The sequence below is a fragment of the Pelobates fuscus genome, chromosome 2 (assembly GCF_036172605.1).
Source record: "Pelobates fuscus isolate aPelFus1 chromosome 2, aPelFus1.pri, whole genome shotgun sequence".
Taxonomy (NCBI): Eukaryota; Metazoa; Chordata; class Amphibia; order Anura; family Pelobatidae; genus Pelobates; species Pelobates fuscus.
This window is the reverse complement of record NC_086318.1, coordinates 46,210,840-46,223,741: the sequence shown is the minus strand read 5'-3', so window position 1 is coordinate 46,223,741 and position 12,902 is coordinate 46,210,840. Positions and strand designations below refer to the sequence as shown.

Here is a 12,902-nt window from a genome sequence, read left to right as displayed (position 1 = left end):
ATTGGTAAAGAATTGGGTGATCCCTGATTCTTAGCTATTGGTGGATCTTCATAACTTTTTCAAATGTGGTTTGCAATAGCCACATATAAAGCCAGCCTAGTGATCGCTAAATTCAATTTCTGAACCAAGTTTCCAAAGATGAAGAGCCAATCTACAACTGATTATTCAGCAGTTGGCAAGCTTCATCACAAACGCAATCATAATATAAGAAGATAAAGGTGCATTACGATAAACTTTGTCATTGTAGCTACCAGGTTTTTGAGCTTTTATATAAGAATTAGCACCTTCTAGAGTGGCTGCTGTGTACATTTACTTGATATTAAAAAATGTCCTCTTTTTTTATTTACTTACCAGTAGTAGACAATATTACATAAAAATTTTACTTTTGAGCAAATGTCACTAATAATAGGATTTAAAAATGGAAATTAAAAAAAAAAAAACTAAAGAAATCCCAACACAGAATACGTACCTTCCACAGAGCCTACAATGACTGCTCCATCTTCATATACAATACAGATCTTCTGTCCATCAGCATTCCAACTCATTCCACGTACAACTGATTTATTTCTGTTATTAATCATCTCTTCATACCAGGACCCTAGAGAAATGACACTGACTTTAGTCACAAACTGAAATGAATGGGTGATGTCTTAAGATCTATGTCTTATGTCCTTCTCAAGTTTGAGATAAAAAGACTTGCTATATGCATTTATTTTTTTTAATGTATTATTTTATAAGAAGCCTTTTAAAGATGAGGATAATTAGTTTTAATGCGTTCTAGCAGTGGTGCACAGGACACTGCTTCTGTTTTAGAGACATTAATGCTTAAAAGCAATGTACAGTCCATGGTTGTTTTCTGATCATTGGTCCTTGTGGCTTACAACCCATTGTTAAGGGTTACTGCAGAATTCCAATATGAAGTCTAAAAATCAAAGCCTGTCTCATTTGCATGGCAAACCGGGAATTCTGGATCAATTACAGAAGAAGTTTGAGGTATGTAGCTGATGAGCAAAGGAAAATTTTTATTATATATAGATGATGCACAACAGTAATTTATATCATGGATATGAATAGTGTTGATCTATATTTACCTTTGTACAGCATCCACACAATGATTAAACCACTCTGATCACTTGTAGTTAATTTTTGAAAATGTTCATTCCATGTCACCACCTGAACAGAGCCTGCAGATCCAAATCATAAACACAGAAAGTGTTAATCACATAAAAATTAGTCAACAAATATTTAAAAGAACTCCCAAGCACCATACCACTGTAGTGGGTATCGTGCAAGGAGTGTCCCCCAGTGTAAGTAGTCCAACAGTCTACAAACAGGTTGACAATTTATCCACCTGGCATCTCCTCCATTGAGAGCCAGAAGCGCAACTCATTGACGGAGATCGATCAGGTGACACTCTCAAGCATTGCGTTAACTCAGCACAGCAGAGCCAAGGTAAGCTGCATAAAGGAGTTTCTGGCTCTCAAGGGAGAAAGTGAGCTGTGCCAGGGAGACCCCAGATAAATTGTCAAACTGCTAGCAAATGCTTTGACCACTTACATGGGGGAGGCACCTGGGCAGTCTGGGTACCATAATCATTATCACACAGTGTAGTGTTTATAGTGCTTGGTGTGTTCCTTTAAAAACAGGCCAATCAATCTACTTACAATTTTTAATGTTATAATGTTATACAATGACATGTTTTTACTCCCATGAGATCGAATAACAATGCACTACAAAAATAAAGAATTATAAAATAAAAACAGGCCAATCCCGAGTGCCACACAACTAAAGATGGTGTTTGCGGCTTGTCAAGCACTTATGTTGGGGGAGCTTGACAGCGGAGTTACCACGATTTAATTTATTGCAGCACATGTTGTTTATAAGAGACTAATGATAAATTAAACACCCACTCTGGCTTTGATTAGATTCGTTTGGATAAGCTTTTCAAATGTTCACAAGCTGTTGGAATTTTTTTTTTAAATGACTTATCTACAGAAGTCTAACAGATTGTAATCATTTATAAATCGTATTTAAACAGATTAAATCAAGGCCTCTCGCTTTAGCTAAATGGTTGGTTCAGTGACAGTGTCCCCCACACCCCAGAATATGTGATCATTCTAATGGCAGCACTAGTCACCCAGAAGAGCAGAGGAAGAAAGTATGTTCTATATTTACTTCTGTCGCACAAATCAACCAACACATTCGTCAACATAGTTTATTGAGAGTGAAGTCAACTAAAAGGTGATAGTTGCTCTTCCAATAAAGGTCTTCTCATTTGAATTAAGCATTCCATAGTTTTTGGTGTTTTTGTTTTTACAAATAACTTACTTGTATGTCCTTCTAGAGCCTGATTCATGGAAAGATTACTTGGAGCTGCAAGTCCTTTTAACTTTGCATCATCTGAAAAAAAATGAACAAAACAGAAAATAAAGCCATATTAACAATTGTAAAGGTTTTTGAATCTATAAAACATTAATGTATAATTGTATTTGCTATGGTTTTCGGATAGTGCAACCTATGGTAGCTGAGCAGAGTTTTTAAGTAATTCCTTAAAGGACCAGTGTTTAGGCAAACCCCCTCTATAACAAGACATGTCTGGAATTCCATTGTTAGGTTAAACATGGGAGTACTATGGGGAAATGGTTTACAGTAAAATCTACATAAAAACCGTACCATAAAGCTAATTATTAAACTAGAGCATGAGCTGTCCTAGACTAAGAAAGACAGAAAACTGGAAAGGTCAGGCCCTATACCTAAATATTTGCAAAACGTTTGTTTATTTTTTACTGACGGAAGTATGATAATTTGCAAATGGGATGTTCTGTGGATTAATGTATATGTGTCTACAGGTGTACGCTTAGGCTGACCTTCCATTCAGCATTAAACCGGTTTTAATATTTTAATGCTAAACATGATTACCCAGCAATTCATCCCCGCTGTGCGGATTGGGCTCATCACAATGCTATTGCTGGTATGAATTGGTATGGGTAAAAGGAAGTGTTTAATCCTGGCCTTAGCCATACCTCCACGGGTGGGGCTATGGGAAGACATGGATCCTCATTCAGTGCTAAATTATTGCTCAAAAACGGTTTAACACTGAATGGAGGCAAAGTGACAGAACTCCAGGGCACTATAACCAAGTCAATGAGATTAAATGGTAATAGTGCCTACAGTGTCCCTTTAATGCTTGAAAGTGTGCAGTGTTCATAGTAATTAGGTGCTGAAGAAGGCAGAAGAGAGTGATTAGACAGAGAAATATGTAAAGAAATTCAGGACTGTGAATGATCTTTATATAGTCATAAACACTGCCACTCATTGAAAAATTGGAAATTAAGGAACTGGAGATAATCTCCAAACAAAGAAGTGGTTGGTAGAGAATTCTGGGAACTGTAGTTCAACAATACATGACAGGACACATTAAAATATATACATACAGAGCTCAATGAATTGTGGTCAGCACCTTCTGCTCCTGAGGAGCCTGAACAGAGCTAACTGGCAGCACAGAATGTACAGAATCCTAAATCAGGAAATGATGAATAGAAAATATTGACTTTTCGCATGCTAGCTACGTTCTAATATACAGGTTTGACTTTTCTTCCTTTCACTTCTGGATAATAATCAGCATTCACGGAAAAAGCTATATATAATCAAGTGCAGGATCTAGGACTCACTGCTTAGCCTTGTTTGTATTCCAAAATTACTGAGTATGTCCCAAAACAAGCAGTTATCAGTTTTCCTAAAATCAGTAAATACAGAGAGGTCCAAAAATACAACTAAAATGTCAATATATTTTTATTTACCAGTTTGCATTTCCAGTTTTAGAACTTTGAGCAGCCCTGATTCCCCTCCACAAGCGATGTAGCCTTGGTCCTTGTTCCAGGATATGCATTTTAGCCGGATATTATTAGGGATGGCAATCTAAAAAAACAAAACAAAAAATAAATTGTATTTCCAAATCTTGATTTTACATGCTATTAACAATTATATAATTCCCTCAAACAAATTTGAGCTTGTCCTTGGACCCCTCACAGCTGTATTTGCATCATCGAAACCCAAGATGCCCAAAGTTTTTGATGAAAGCACCCAATGAACATTGCACTTCCGAGAGTTTCAAATATCATGGGAATCATTATAAACACTGACTTTTTCCAAGGTTAAACTTGAGTGTATGATGCAGGATCCGGAACTGTTGGTGCCTACGGTGTCCCTTTCATTCTTTGAAGATGTCAGAAGAAGTATGTCAGTGAATGTGATATTTTTGGATTTTGGTAAAGCACTGGATATGTATGTATTTGGATCACACAATGATTTAAAGACCGCTTGCAAAGAGTAGTTGTTAATGGAAATTTTTCAAGTTGTACAAATGTGGTAAATTGAGTCCACTCCGGGATCTGTTTTGGGTCCATTTCTGTTTATTAATGAGCTTGCAATGGCTAATGAAAGTCAAGCCAGTGCTACAGAAAGCACAAAACCGGTCAAGGCAATACAAAGTAAGCAAAGGAACACTCCCAAGCACTATTACCACTATATGCTTCTCTAAGAGAAGCATCGGATTGGCCCAAGAACATCCATCAGGATGATCGCAGAATTGGAGTTGAGGCTGTACGGTCAAGATCGGGATGGCGCTGTTAATATTATTGTTAACAGAGTGTCCAGCAACCTAAGCACAAAGAGGAACACTACGATTTTAAGAATTCTTATTTGATCACTGATTGCTGATCATTGACTCCTCTAACAGCTCTCCTAAGAGCTTAACATGGCCGATTCACTAAACAGTGAAGTGTGCTATGTGAATAGCAACTGCAGTATGTCTTTCCAGTTTACTGAGCAGTTCCAGTTCCAAAGTGACGAGTGAAATTACGTCTGGGGAAACTACTACTCACAAACTTCTGCAGTGAACAGAGGGAAGCTAAACAGATGTGTATCTTTTTTGTTTATTTTTTTTAATGCTTTATCTTTATAATATATCATAAATAGGGGGTAATTGATCACTGGAGACTATGGTAAGATATTGCAATTAGTGTTTAGGGTTAAGCGATTGTCTAGCAACCAGGGTTACTGTACCACCATCAGCTGCTCGAACAAGCATCATGATAGGACAAAGCATTCTAACAGAAGAATAGGAAGGATGTACAGGCATGCCCCGCTTTACATACATTCACTTTAAGTACACTCGCGAGTACAGACATTCCCGCGAGTGTACTTGAAGGTGCCTTGCGAGTACAGACATTCCCGCTCCTCTTCTGTCTGCGAGTGAACAGGAAATGGAAGGTTCTATTCTCGCCCGGAGCAGCTCAGTTTAGTGTCATTGGGGCAAGAACTTTTCACACCTTCTGACATGGCACTGGTTAATCATCTCAAATTCATAATGTCTACTCCTAGCTGAACATACATATTTTTTATTCTGCCCCTACATTGTCCATATTCTGCAGTCAGCTGCCATCCAGTGAAAGGGTTTACCCTGCCATTTTCTATAACTATTACGTAGCAGCTTAGCTGCATTAGCCACAATTCTGAGGATTCAAAGTTAAACCATAAATGCTTAATGTGATGAAGAAGTGTTTCTAAACAAAGTGTGCAACTAAGCTGCTAACAAATACAAATTGGCACTGTATTGGCAGAAAATGGCCCAGTGGGCAGGTTTATTTTACTTTTCCTCCCAGTTTAAAGGACCACTATAGGCACCCAGACCACTTCAGCTTAATGAAGTGGTCTGGGTACCAGGTCCATCTAGGATTAACCCTTTCTGCTGTAAACATAGCAGTTTCAGAGAAAATTGCCGCGCATGCGCATTAGGTCTCCTCAGCCGGTGGGCGAGATCAGTCTCCCCCGCCGGCTGACATGAGGAAGGGGAGGAGCGGTGGTGAACCGAAACCACCGCCGAGGGACATCGGCAGGGGTCTCAGGTAAGTCACTGAAGGGGTTTTCACCCCTTCAGAAACCGGGGATGGGTGGTGGGAGGGAGAGGGGACCTGCAGTGCCAGGAAAACTGATTGCTTTCCTGGCACTGGAGAGCCCCTTTAAGAGAATGATGGGAGAACAGGCTAAGAGAATTATTGGAGATGTAGTCCACAACATTTGGAGTGCCAAAGTTTGCCTACCACTTTACAAATTACAGGAACAGAGTTTGAGGTGCAAGCACATTCCTGGTAGACCGTTTTAAAATTCCGCTAAGGGAATTAATGGAGGCAATTATTGCATTGGAGAAACAGGACAAAAATGAAAGATGCCATTCTTGGGTAAAACAAGGATTGTTAACTTGCCAACCTTAAGCAACAAGTGCCTTGCTCCAATGAATGCATGCACAATAACATTATCACTGGTAGCCATGCATCAAGTATGTTCTGTCAAGGACAAACACTAACACAAACAGTGAGGCATGTAGAACCCTATACCCAGAAAAGACGTATTTTTGCACTTGACCAGGCTTAACGTATATAGAAAGTATAGTACATGAGAACAAGGATAGGGCAATGAATAGAGGACAAAAGAGCTGTTGCCTCTGATTGGCCTGCATCTCATGTGACACCAAAATAAACAGAACCCACATTGTGTGGACAAGTGGTACTGGCAGTGCACCCACACAAGCGTCGTTGATGAGGTTGGAACAAGTTAAGACGTCATCGTCTGGTGTGGGAATCGCTGGATTGGGAAAGAGCGCCTTGGATTATCGGAGAATGTCTTGCTCGATGAACAGGTATGACATGTTACCAGTGGCCATTCTCTGGAAAGGGCAAAACAATGCCACTAGCAAAACTGTCTATCACGAGGAAAACTGGACAACTGAGAATAATGAAGCTTGCTTTCCTGCAGAATGTAATTATATTTTTCTGAATATCCATAAATTAAACAATAATGATATTTGCACCCTATCTCCCATGCCATTTTATTTATTGCTGTTTGCAACAGCTGTATGCTGCATTAACATCACTTGTTTGTTTCTGAAACATCACTTTTTCTACATTTTATATTTTCCACATCTTCCAGTGACAGTCAGACACACAACCACTAGACTAGGACTCTTCCAACACAAATAAATTTAGTTAATGAATCGATTTTACTTCCGGCATCACCATGCAAAGTATCGGACTGGAGGATTTCGGAGATTGTCACACATGTAACGTGAGTCTACAATGCCCCTCTATGAGAAGCATCTATTTGGAAAAAGAGACTTTTGGGCTGCAGTGAGGAGTTTGTCCCAGTGCTGTAACAAACATAAAATCTATATTTCTATAGATCGATAGATAATTGATATATAGATGAATGATAGCGATTAGATAGATAGATATAGATTGATAGATAATTCATAGATATTAGATGATAGATAATTAATAGATTGATAGATAATTGATATATGGATGGATGGATAGATAGATAATTGATATATAGATGAATGATAGATGAATGATAGCTGATAGATATAGATTGATAGATAATTAATAGATTGATTGATAGATATAGATTGATTGATAATTGATACATAGATAGATGACAGATAGATAATTAATTGATAGATAGATGTTTTTTTTTCTCCTTAAGGCTGATGAACATTTGAGTTCAGAAACATCAGAGGTGCCCAGAAATAACGTAATAATAATAATTAATAATCAGAGTATGGGGAGAATGAGGCTTTTCACTGATGATGCCCACCAGACATGCCAGTGTGAATGGCACCCAGCGCAGTATCTCCCATTACCCACACACTGGGTGCCCACTGCCACCTACCTTCCCCAGTGCAGGATCTCTCATTACCCACACACTGGGCGGCCACTGCCACCTACCTTCCCCAGTGCAGGATCTCTCATTACCCACACACTGGGCGCCCACTGCCACCTACCTTCCCCAGTGCAGGATCTTTCATTACCCACACACTGGGCACCCACTGCCACCTACCTTCCCCAGCCCAGGATCTCCCATTACCCACACCCTGGGTACCCACTGCCACCTACCTTCCCCAGCGCAGGATCTCCCATTACCCACACACTGGGTACCCACTGCCACCTACCTTCCCCAGCGCAGGATCTCCCATTACCCACACACTGGGCACCCACTGCCACCTACCTTCCCCAGCGCAGGATCTCCCATTACCCACACACTGGGCACCCACTGCCACCTACCTTCCCCAACCCAGGATCTCCCATTACCCACACCCTGGGTACCCACTGCCACCTACCTTCCCCAGCGCAGGATCTCCCATTACCCACTACCACCTACCTTCCCCAGCGCAGTATCTCCCATTACCCACACACTGGGTGCCCACTGCCACCTACCTTCCCCAGCGCAGGATCTCCCAATACCCACACACTGGGCACCCACTGCCACCTACCATCCCCAGCACAGGATCTCCCATTACCCACACAGTGGGTACCCACTGCCACCTACCTTCCCCACCGCCACCTACCTTCCCCAGCCCAGAATCTCCCATTACCCACACACTGGGTACCCACTGCCACCTACCTTCCCCAGTGCAGGATCTCCCATTACCCACACACTGGGTACCCGCTGCCACCTACCTTCCCCAGCCCAGGATCTCCCATTACCCACACCCTGGGTACCCACTGCCACCTACCTTCCCCAGCGCATGATCTCCCATTACCCACACCCTGGGTACCCACTGCCACCTACCTTCCCCAGCGCATGATCTCCCATTACCCACACACTGGGTACCCACTGCCACCTACCTACCCCAGCGCAGGATCTCCCATTACCCACACACTGGGTACCCACCGCCACCTACCTTCCCCAGCCCGGGATCTCCCATTACCCACACACTGGACACCCACTGCCACCTACCTTCCCCAGCCCGGGATCTCCCATTACCCACACACTGGACACTCACTGCCACCTACCTTCCCCAGCGCAGGATCTCTCATTACTCACACACTGGGTACCCGCTGCCACCTACCTTCCCCAGCCCAGGATCTCCCATTACCCACACACTGGGTGCCGACTGCCACCTACCTTCCCCAGCCCAGGATCGCCCATTACCCACACACTGGGTGCTCACTGCCACCTACCTTCCCCAGCGCAGGATCTCCCATTACCCACACACTGGGTGCCCACTGCCACCTACCTTCCCCAGCCCGGGATCTCCCATTACCCACACACTGGGCACCCACTGCCACCTACCTTCCCCAGCGCAGGATCTCCCATTACCCACACACTAGGTACCCACTGCCACCTACCTTCCCCAGTGCAGGATCTCCCATTACCCGCACACTGGGTACCCGCTGCCACCTACCTTCCCCAGCCTAGGATCTCCCACTACCCACACCCTGGGTACCCACTGCCACCTACCTTCCCCAGCGCATGATCTCACATTACCCACACACTGGGTACCCACTGCCACCTATCTTCCCCAGCCCAGGATCTCCCATTACCCACACACTGGGTACCCACTGCCACCTACCTTCCCCAGCGCATGATCTCCCATTACCCACACACTGGGTACCCGCTGCCACCTACCTTCCCCAGCCCAGGATCTCCCATTACCCACACACTGGGTACCCGCTGCCACCTACCTTCCCCAGCCCAGGATCTCCCATTACCCACACACTGGGTACCCACTGCCACCTACCTTCCCCAGTGCAGGATCTCCCATTACCCACACCCTGGGTACCCACTGCCACCTACCTTCCCCAGCGCATGATCTCCCATTACCCACACCCTGGGTACCCACTGCCACCTACCTTCCCCAGCGCATGATCTCCCATTACCCACACACTGGGTACCCACTGCCACCTACCTACCCCAGCGCAGGATCTCCCATTACCCACACACTGGGTACCCACCGCCACCTACCTTCCCCAGCCCGGGATCTCCCATTACCCACACACTGGACACCCACTGCCACCTACCTTCCCCAGCCCGGGATCTCCCATTACCCACACACTGGACACTCACTGCCACCTACCTTCCCCAGCGCAGGATCTCTCATTACTCACACACTGGGTACCCGCTGCCACCTACCTTCCCCAGCCCAGGATCTCCCATTACCCACACACTGGGTGCCGACTGCCACCTACCTTCCCCAGCCCAGGATCGCCCATTACCCACACACTGGGTGCTCACTGCCACCTACCTTCCCCAGCGCAGGATCTCCCATTACCCACACACTGGGTGCCCACTGCCACCTACCTTCCCCAGCCCGGGATCTCCCATTACCCACACACTGGGCACCCACTGCCACCTACCTTCCCCAGCGCAGGATCTCCCATTACCCACACACTGGGTACCCACTGCCACCTACCTTCCCCAGTGCAGGATCTCCCATTACCCGCACACTGGGTACCCGCTGCCACCTACCTTCCCCAGCCTAGGATCTCCCACTACCCACACCCTGGGTACCCACTGCCACCTACCTTCCCCAGCGCATGATCTCACATTACCCACACACTGGGTACCCACTGCCACCTATCTTCCCCAGCCCAGGATCTCCCATTACCCACACACTGGGTACCCACTGCCACCTACCTTCCCCAGCGCATGATCTCCCATTACCCACACACTGGGTACCCGCTGCCACCTACCTTCCCCAGCCCAGGATCTCCCATTACCCACACACTGGGTACCCGCTGCCACCTACCTTCCCCAGCCCAGGATCTCCCATTACCCACACACTGGGTACCCGCTGCCACCTACCTTCCCCAGCCCAGGATCTCCCATTACCCACACACTGGGTACCCACTGCCACCTACCTTCCCCAGCGCATGATCTCCCATTACCCACACACTGGGTACCCACTGCCACCTACCTTCCCCAGCCCAGGATCTCCCATTACCCACACACTGGGTACCCACTGCCACCTACCTTCCCCAGCCCAGGATCTCCCATTACCCACACCCTGGGTACCCACTGCCACCTACCTTCCCCAGCGCAGGATCTCCCATTACCCACACACTGGGTACCCACTGCCACCTACCTTCCCCAGCGCATGATCTCCCATTACCCACACACTGGGTACCCACTGCCACCTACCTTCCCCAGCCCAGGATCTCCCATTACCCACACACTGGGTACCCACTGCCACCTACCTTCCCCAGCCCAGGATCTCCCATTACCCACACACTGGGTACCCACTGCCACCTACCTTCCCCAGCGCAGGATCTCCCATTACCCACACACTGGGTACCCACTGCCACCTACCTTCCCCAGCGCAGGATCTCCCATTACCCACACACTGGGCACCCACTGCCACCTACCTTCCCCAACCCAGGATCTCCCATTACCCACACACTGGGTGCCGACTGCCACCTACCTTCCCCAGCCCAGGATCGCCCATTACCCACACACTGGGTGCTCACTGCCACCTACCTTCCCCAGCGCAGGATCTCCCATTACCCACACACTGGGTGCCCACTGCCACCTACCTTCCCCAGCCCGGGATCTCCCATTACCCACACACTGGGCACCCACTGCCACCTACCTTCCCCAGCGCAGGATCTCCCATTACCCACACACTGGGTACCCACTGCCACCTACCTTCCCCAGTGCAGGATCTCCCATTACCCGCACACTGGGTACCCGCTGCCACCTACCTTCCCCAGCCTAGGATCTCCCACTACCCACACCCTGGGTACCCACTGCCACCTACCTTCCCCAGCGCATGATCTCACATTACCCACACACAGGGTACCCACTGCCACCTATCTTCCCCAGCCCAGGATCTCCCATTACCCACACACTGGGTACCCACTGCCACCTACCTTCCCCAGCGCATGATCTCCCATTACCCACACACTGGGTACCCGCTGCCACCTACCTTCCCCAGCCCAGGATCTCCCATTACCCACACACTGGGTACCCGCTGCCACCTACCTTCCCCAGCCCAGGATCTCCCATTACCCACACACTGGGTACCCACTGCCACCTACCTTCCCCAGCCCAGGATCTCCCATTACCCACACACTGGGTACCCACTGCCACCTACCTTCCCCAGCGCATGATCTCCCATTACCCACACACTGGGTACCCACTGCCACCTACCTTCCCCAGCCCAGGATCTCCCATTACCCACACACTGGGCACCCACTGCCACCTACCTTCCCCAGCGCATGATCTCCCATTACCCACACCCTGGGTACCCGCTGCCACCTACCTTCCCCAGCCCAGGATCTCCCATTACCCACACACTGGGTACCCACTGCCACCTACCTTCCCCAGCGCAGGATCTCCCATTACCCACACACTGGGTACCCACTGCCACCTACCTTCCCCAGCGCAGGATCTCCCATTACCCACACACTGGGTGCCAACTGCCACCTACCTTCCCCAGCCCAGGATCTCCCATTACCCACACACTGGGTACCCACTGCCACCTACCTTCTTGCTCAGGTAAATAAACATGGCGGCGGCGGGTGGGCTCCGCTAATTACCGATACTGGCAGACCCCCGGGAGCAGGTGAACGCTCTGAGATACTCCAAGATGTGGAGTTGTCCTGTCACTAGGTAACCAAGCACACAGGAAGTGACTCCCCGTGGCAGGAGTTACAGGAAGTAGCCGAACTGTCTGCGGCGGCCATCTTTGTTCCTGGCAAACGCCAGCTCTCCAATAAAGAAATGGCTAAATACAAGCTAAAAAATAATAACAATAACTCCATGTTGTTGTTTTGTTTTTTTTTGTAATGCAACCACTAGCCTAACGCAAATTAAAACAGTAATGGTAACTGGTAGATGCCAACAAATTAATTATGTGCAATATAAGTTTAGAAAGTCCAGGAACCTTTCAATGCTAATTTCTAGCCTTGTGCACCAACTCTCTTTAGCTGGTACGAACAACTCGAATGCCTTTTATTCTATTCCCAAACTAATCGATTTGTCAATGAATATGACTCCACCGGTAAATCCGGGACGATTGACACATTCGAGCGTAGATTAAAATTAATTTAATTTGTTTGTATCCG

General features: G+C 46.7%; 1 protein-coding gene across 1 annotated transcript in view; it reads right to left on the bottom strand.

The window, feature by feature from the left end:
- Positions 1-12,446, bottom strand: part of WDR35 (WD repeat domain 35) — a 71,811-nt gene extending 59,365 nt beyond the window's left edge. The window contains exons 1-5 of the mRNA XM_063442126.1: positions 12,322-12,446; positions 3,801-3,918; positions 2,329-2,400; positions 1,092-1,184; positions 470-598 (exon numbers count right to left, since the gene is read on the bottom strand). Of these exons, the coding sequence (XP_063298196.1) occupies positions 470-598; positions 1,092-1,184; positions 2,329-2,400; positions 3,801-3,918; positions 12,322-12,345 (436 nt within the window). The 5' untranslated portion in view covers positions 12,346-12,446. The remainder of the gene's footprint in view (positions 1-469; positions 599-1,091; positions 1,185-2,328; positions 2,401-3,800; positions 3,919-12,321) is intronic.
- Positions 12,447-12,902: the final 456 nt, after the last annotated feature.